At 64.4% G+C, this 7,551-nt stretch overlaps 1 protein-coding gene across 6 annotated transcripts in view; it reads left to right on the top strand.

The window, feature by feature from the left end:
• The first annotated feature begins 2,289 nt into the window (after positions 1-2,289).
• LOC121043056 (maestro heat-like repeat family member 5) overlaps positions 2,290-7,551 on the top strand; it is a 31,259-nt gene continuing 25,997 nt past the window's right edge. For 2 of the 6 annotated variants that reach the window (XR_005796673.1, XR_005796672.1), the window contains exons 1-3: positions 2,290-2,867; positions 6,322-6,362; positions 6,521-6,638. Coding sequence is in view for 2 of the 6 variants with exons in the window: in XM_040494577.1 (XP_040350511.1) it covers positions 2,717-2,867; positions 6,322-6,362; positions 6,521-6,638 (310 nt within the window). In the remaining 4 variants the exon portion in view is untranslated. The remainder of the gene's footprint in view (positions 2,868-6,321; positions 6,363-6,520; positions 6,639-7,551) is intronic. The other 4 variants (XM_040494577.1, XM_040494576.1, XR_005796670.1 and 1 more) reach the window with 3 other exon arrangements.

Below are 7,551 nucleotides of genomic sequence, written 5' to 3'. Positions count from 1 at the left end.
CCTCCGAGGGGCTGGAGGGCGGACGGCCCTTGGACGGCTGCCTGGGAGGCCCCATGAGCCGAGCCTTCCCCGAGCACTCTGTCCACTCCATGCCGCCGACTCGGGACCCCTCTGCCCCTGGCTGCCTTCCCCCGGTACCCTGCGGTCACTCACGTGCAGCTCGACCTTGGCCACAACGGGGCTTGTCCCCACCTCTCAGATTGCTTGTCCTGCCCCCTTCGCCCCGCCCCTGCCACCGAGCAGCCACACAGCCCACCTGTCTCCAAAAGCCTCGCGGTTATGGTGTCGAGGTGGGATTCCTTCCCCCCAGCCCCACCCCGTGCCCCTCCCCTGCTCCCCGCCGCTGCCATTGTCAAACCCCCCATGACCCCCCCACCTCGGCCTGCCCATCCTCGCCCCTCGTCTCACAGTGGTCCCCCCCCAAGAGCACCCAGGGTCCTCTGTCCCTCTCTTGCCTCCTCCAAGAAGCCTTCCCAGGCTGCTCCTGATTCCACACCCACTCCAGGGTGAGGGCCATCCTCCTGCTTCCTCAGATTTTTGGCCCCCAGCCGCAGGGCGATGGCCACACCACGGGCACCTGCGCTCTCCTGTCTAGAAATTGGCGCTTTGAGTCCTGGCCGCTGCTTGACTTCTGACGCGGGCTGTCACCGGCCTCGCCGGCTCCCGGGCAAATGCACCCTGGCCGCCCTGCAGCCCCCCTTCTCCAGCCGAACTCAGGCCTGTTTCCCCCAGCCCCTCGCCTCCTCCAGGACGCCCCTTCCTGGCAGCAGGATGCCTCCCAGCCCCCACGCCGTGCTCCCAGCCTCAGGAGGGGCACCCACTGAGCACGGGGCCTGGGGGCACCAAGCCCTTGGGCTGGGCAGGGACCTGCCAGTGGGGTACTTCCCGGTGCCCCGGCGCCCCCCACTTCCGCTCAGAACCACCACTGGCCCCTTGCTCTACCCTCCAGGTGGCTGCCCGCCCAGTCCCGGCACGCCCGCGGCCCCTGCCTGTGGCCTTTCTGCTCAGAGCTTTGAAGCAGAGGCCAGCCAGTGCCCAGTCCCTCCCCCCTGACCAGCCACTCTTCCCCAGACAGCCCTCGTCACCACAGAGATGGCACGTGCCGCCGGAGGCCCAGGAACGGAGGTCCCCGTTCAGATGCGGGGCCCTCGAGGGCCACGTGCCCACAGTGTGGCCTGACTGCGATCTGGAGGTGTTGAGGGTCTTTAACGAGCCCCCCCCCCCGACACATCTCAGGGCCACCCTGGCCCCTCTTCTCGTGGCAAATGGTCCAAAGGGCTTGTGGGGGTTGGGAAAGCCCTTTATGTGTCCCTACAGTGCCCCAGAGCCTGGACAGGGCTGCATCAGGGTCCCCCACCCCGCCCCGCCCTCCCCACCAATACCCTCCAGAGCTAAGAGCTGTGGGCCTTGACAGGGAGCGGGGGGCACAAGTGGGGAGACGAGCACCCCCCCCCGGCAGAAGGTTCCTCTGGCCACAGCTTTCAAACTGCCCAACAAAGCGGCCGCTGCCTGTCCTGGGGGAGGCCTCATTCTGGGGCTTTCTCTCTACACCGGGCTCCCAGCCTCCCGACGGCCTCACAGGTGGAGGCCTCAGGCCAGGGCCCACAGGCCCCCCGTTCTGAGCCCGGGACCCACCTCTCCCACGGCACTCGTGGCAGGAACCCCCCCCATTGGACCGCTTGTGGGGTCACCCCCAGTTTCCTTGGGGCCCCATCCCTTATCAGCCCCTGCTGGTGGCTATGGTGGCCTCAAGGGACCGGTTCGCATTCTACTCGCCCGCCTGCCTCTCCACCAGGGCAGCGGCGCCTTCTGGGGCCTCACCGCGAGCTCATCCGAGGGGAGGGGGCCTCTTTCTAACTCAGCGGTCTGCAGCCCTGGGATTTTCTCTGCCTGGGGAATTGGAGAGCCCCACTGGTGATCAGGGATGCCCTCGAGAGCATCCCAGAGACAGTGACGGACCTACAGCACTCTCAAGGGGACCTCTTCCAGCTGCCCCCAGGGGTGGCTGGCGGGGGCGTCTCTGGAGGAGAAAGTTCTTGAAATAAAAACTCTTAACAGGTCGAGGCTCCTGAGGGGAGTTATGCGTCACGCTGTTCTCGGGAAGGCTCAGGAGTGCACCTGCTGGTGGGGCTGGGGGGGGGCCGGGGGGGTCCCGGGCGGAGGGCGCGGCCGAGATCCCCTGTGGCAGTTGCCAGGGAGGGGACCCCTGGTCTGTCCCGGCCGGAGGCTGCTTTCAGTCACTGAGCAGCTCTGGGGGATGGTGAGGTGGGTGGGCGGGTGGGGAGAGGATCCCTTGGGGAGCACTGCTAGGGAGGGGCTCGGCTTCCCCCGGGGGCAGTGGGTGTGGCTGCACCTCTGAGTGCCCGTCAAGGGGAGGCCGTCACGGAATACGCCCGTGGGCAGGTGGGAGCAAGTCTGCACCCGTTTTATATTCTCGGGGCTTTTGGGGGCCTGGCCCCGGGCAGCACCCGGATGGTGGTGCCGGGGACACACGCCCCCGAGGGTCTTCAGGGTGCTGGTCAGAAGCAGGCAGGGGTCTCTCCAAAGACGGGCCCCTCGAGCGAGGCCTGACTGCTGCTTCCTGGCTGCGACAAGGCAGGGTGGGCACCGCCGTCTCGGGCCCGTCTGTCTGGGTCAGCGTCCAGGCTGGGGTCCCTCTCGGCCTCAGGAGCAAACCCGCGGCCACGCGCGCCCGGAAGGCCCTCAACTGCCCACGATGTCGGTTGGGGATGGAATTCTCAGGACAGGGTGGCTGTTTGGGAAACAGGGTCAGCCAGGGAAACGCGGTTTCTGGACCCACTTTCTCAGGAGACGTGTCCCCACTGAGCCCTGGGATCAGAGACTCACAGAAGGAAGGCCGCCCAGAGGTATCCACCCTGACCTGAGGCACAGCTGAGCCGCCCCGTAAATGCGCAGCTGGAGCCACACCCACAGGCCTTTCGAGATTTTTTGTTAATGTTTATTTCTTTTTGAGAGAGAGAGAGAGAGAGACAGAGAGGCAGAGCAGGAGCAGGGGAGGGGCAGAGAGAGAGGGAGACACAGAACCCGAAGCGGGCTCCAGGCTCCGAGCTGTCAGCACAGAGCCCGACATGGGGCTGGAACTCACGAACCGCGAGATGATGACCTGAGCCGAAGTCAGATGCTCAACCGACTGAGCCCCCCAGGTGCCCCCGCCACAGGCCTTTCTAGATGCCCCCCAGCACTCAGGGCACCACACTCACAATCACAGACGATTTTGACGGGGGCCTCCGGTCTGCATGACGTCCACGGGGCCTCTGCTGACCTCCAAACGGCATTGGGGAAAGCCAGACACACAGCTGCTCCTGCCCCCCGCTGCGCGGTCTCCCTGGGTCACTGGAGGAAGGCCCTTCTGGGTCACCTCGGCCTGGCTTGGCTCCCAACCCCATGAATCCATAAATGTCCTCCAAGTCTCCCCCAGGCTTTCTTGGAGAATAAACCCTTTGCCATCTGGTGGCGGCCTGTCAGGGCCTCTAGGGCTGGGTGACCTCGAGCTGTCACTGCCTCCCAGCGGCTCAGATGTCTGCAGGACGCTGCTGGTTTGTGCAGGGGCTGGGGATGGGCTGACATCCTGTCCCCTGTGAACCTCTCCCAACACCGGCCTCTCCCAGGCCTGAGCAGAGCCCCACCCTCGAGGCCGGGGCCTGACCCCTCCCTGTCTCCTCAGGGTCCCCGGACCTCAGAACACAGGTTGCAAATTGTTGCAAAGGGCGGACCTCAGAACACAGGTTGCAAATTGTTGCAAAGGGTACAGGAAACAGAATCCCCTGGAAGCCCGACACCCCGAGATGACTTTTGACTGTAAATTTGAGTCATCGAATTTTTTTATTCCCTGTGGGCTCCTAAGCATTTCCCCACGTCGTTGAACAGTCTTTAGAAACCCGACTTTTGATCACTGCCCCTCCTTCCTCTACTTTGGAACATGGCTTTTTAAATCCACGAAGCACCCTCGAGTAGGTAGATTTTTCATGCATCTCTCGTTTTCCAGAGATTAAATTCCCAGAAATGTGCACCTGTGTGCACTCTGGGGGGTCTTAGCTGAGATTCCCTCTCTTGGGGGCTGTTATCTTTCACAACCTTTTAAACAGTCTTTACTCGTGAATAACATCTTTTACACGAGATTTCGTGGATTAGCCTGAAGCTCGTCTCCGAGTTGATTCCCAGCGTCCCCGAAGCGTGTGTTTAGCAAGGAAGGCTCCCCGTTGGGACCTCATGGCCCGGGGAGGGAGGCATAAAGGGAACCCCGGGGGGGGGAATGGGTGGGGGCCAGAGCAGAGGGCCAGCAGGTTAAGGGGGCACGGAGTGGAGGGGTATGCAGGCGACAGGGAAGGCGTGCTCCGGGCAAAAGTAGCTTGTGCCAAGGTACAGGTAGGGTTCTGTGTGTGGACCCTGGGGACCAGGCAGGGAGCAGCAGTTGACAGGGTCCTGGGGGCCTGGGGTGGTTCCTTCCTTTGAGAGCAGTGGGTAACTCGGAGGGTGGGTCACTGCACCTGGTGGTGGTGGCGGGAGAGGAAGGGCCCTGCAGGTGGGGGGCCATCCCTGTTGGGGGAGATCAGCGAGCAGCGGGGGAGCCCACGCTCTCCCCTCCCCCAGCTGCTTTCCTACCTAGCTGACTTCTGCCGTCTCTGGCCAAATCACCCTCTTTGGGATTTGATTACTTCGGGGCCCCTGAACATTACTTCCTGGGGTCCGCTGTCCCCTTCATGGACTTTGGGGTCTCACCTCACCCACTCCAGGAAGCCTCCCAGGCCTGCTCCCACTGTCACTGCCAACAACCTGGCCCCCACCCCAGGCTGGGAATGGGTGACAGTGGCCCTTGTCTCACCCATGGAAAGGGCTTTGGGGACCAGTTCAACCTGGGGTTCAACCTCCAGGAAGAACTCTCTCCCCCAAACACCAACATCCTCCCGGCCAGAACCCATAGCCAGAGTGCAGGTCACAAGGGCCTTGGAGGAGGTGAGCGCCTGTGCATGGGGTGTTGAGGGCGCCCTCAGGAGTGTATCACCAAGAGTCAGGCGGGAGCAAACGCGGGGACTGCTGGGGTCAGGAAGGAGTCTCGGGGACCCTAGATGAGGGAGCAGCCAGCTCAGACCAGGGTGGGGAGGGAGGGGGCTGACGCGGGCCCCGAAGCGACAGGGTGCTGAGGGTCTGGGCGAACAGGAGGGTCAGATGTTGGGATCTGGGGTGCCGGCTGCAGGTGGCCCCGGGACGGAGGGCAGGGCTGGGCTGTGGCTGTCGGTTGTCACCTACTCCGGACATCTGTCGAGTGAGGGAAGGAGGAGTGAGGGTACTCGGGAGGTACAGGAGGCTCCCCCGAGAGCCGACTGGCACCCCTGTTCCCTGGCGCTGTGCCGGTGGGTGTGAGAGCCCAGACGGACGGGGCCCCTGCCCCTGCTTGGGGAGAGGCTTTCTCTGGCTCACCCTCAGGAACACCTGCCAGAGGGCATGGACTCACGGGTTCACCTGCCTTCCCGTATTCCTGTACACACTGGGGACTTGGGGTGCAGACACCGCTGCCTCTGGTGGGGAGGGACCCGGAGCGGGGCTCCAGCTCTCCGGGAGACTGGAGCAGAGGCCGGGAAGGGAGACTTGGGCTCAGGAGATGCGCGAGGCTCCTTTTGGGGCCCAGGGAGAGAGGGGGCAGTGGGTGGAGGAGAGGACAGTTTTGGGGAGTCACCAGGAGTTAAGGTGGAGGTGGGAGGGATCAAAGGGACGCCAGAGCCCTAGTGTGGCTGATGGTCTTGGAGGCGCTCTCTCCCGGAGGAGGAGCCCCCCGGGCCAGGGTCCTTGCCGGGGGAGAGCACCTCCCGGGGGCCCAGCCCAGAGAGGGATGGCCCAGGGCCCAGGCTGGCAGCGAGGTCCCCTGGAGGCTTCTAAGAAATGCACATTCTGGCCTGTCCCAGGCCCTCTGAACCAGAAGGTGCCCTGGAAGCGGGCCCCTCGCCATCCCCTCATGCCGGGGAGCCTGGTGGAAGGGTGGGCGGGTGTGGACGGCCCAGGGAGACGTGACGGCAGAGGAGGGCCCCGGGCTGCCGTGGGGCTGCAAGGCCGGTCAGAGCACATGACTCCTCCACGCAGGCCCAGGTCAGAGGGGGTGGTGGGTGCCTAGGCTCTGGTCCCCCTGCATCCTGGGAAAGCTCCGGTGAAGCTCCTTTGACCCTCCACGATGCCCCTGGGCTGTGGGTGTCTGGACAGTGGGAGGCCCGATTCGGGATGTGGAACCCGAGCCTCTGGGAAGGGGAGCCTGGGGCTGGTGAGGACCCGATGGCCTTGAATGGCAGCTAATCCTTCCTCCTTCCCTAGGTCCCCAGAGCTCACGGAGCTGCATGACTGAGGGGGCCCTGGTAGGTTGGGTGGTGACTGACTGGGGCAGGGTCCTGATAAGGTTGGGGTGACTGGGGTGGGGCCCTGGTATGGTTGGGGCAACTGAGGCGGGGGCCCCAGTGTGGTGTGGCCTCTCTTCGGCAAGTCTGACTGGCCCTGCCCTCTGTCCCCGCCCCAGAACCTGCTCTCCAGGGAGGTGACGCTGTCCATGGTGGCCACACCCAGTGAGGGTTTCTCCTGTCCCCACCGGAGGTCCAACTGCCTGTCGCCCACAGGGGAGCAGAAGCTGGATATTGGTGAGGAGATGGGCTGGGGGCTGTGGGGATCGGGGGCCCAGTGGGCGGTCTCTGGACAACACTGTCCTGGTCCCCTCCAGGCTCGGAGCACGTCCCTTCCCCCGGCCGTTTGTTTCAGGTCACTTGGCTTCCATTTGCCAAGTGTCCGCTCTGTGCAGGGTGTGGGTGCAGAGCCAAGGGCGGCACGGAGGGTGCCGTGGTCTTGCGTCTGCCGGGTGCTGAGGGCCGCCTCCATGCACACCTGACAGAAACTTCTGGAAGGGCTTTGTCTCTGGAGTCTGACAAAGCAGGTGAGGCTTGCTCTGGAAGCCTTGCTCTCCCTGCCGGCCTGCAGCACCACGGAGGATCGCAGCCACCCAGGCCACCCCCAAGAAGAGACCAGGGTCCACAGCTGCTCGGGGGCAGGTCCGGGGGGGAAGGGCACTGCCTCTGTGCCACCGGCTTCCTGTGGCCCTGATAGGGAGGGGCAGGGTGGTCCCCCACCTGCTCTGGGGGCACAGGCCCCTCGAGAGTGCTGTAAACATGAGCATTTGTTGTTTATTTGCGGTTCTAGTGCCGGGCAAGTAATAGATTCCCAACAAGTTTTCATTGAATGAATGAATGAATGAATGAAACAGCAGATGGACCCAGATGGCAGCGGGTCAGCACCTCGAGTGAGGCCACCTCACAAGCCGCCTTAAGCCTGGGCCCGGCGCTGGCTTCGAGCGGTGGCCCTGGCTGTGGGTGTCAGCCAGGGCTGGGGGGGTCCTGAAGCGGGGTGTGCGTGGGCCCATCAGCAGCCCCGAGACCGTGGGGCACCGGGCGATGCTGGCTCCTGGCCCGCGGTAGGGACCGGCAGCGCGGGACCCACCCTGCGGCTGACCCCAGGCCTGACTTTGTTTCCATTCCCAGGGGGGGCGCTGGCCTCGCACCC

The sequence above is a fragment of the Herpailurus yagouaroundi genome, unplaced genomic scaffold (assembly GCF_014898765.1).
Source record: "Herpailurus yagouaroundi ecotype Mexico unplaced genomic scaffold, PumYag 186, whole genome shotgun sequence".
Taxonomy (NCBI): Eukaryota; Metazoa; Chordata; class Mammalia; order Carnivora; family Felidae; genus Herpailurus; species Herpailurus yagouaroundi.
This window is presented reverse-complemented; position numbering and strand designations above follow the sequence as displayed.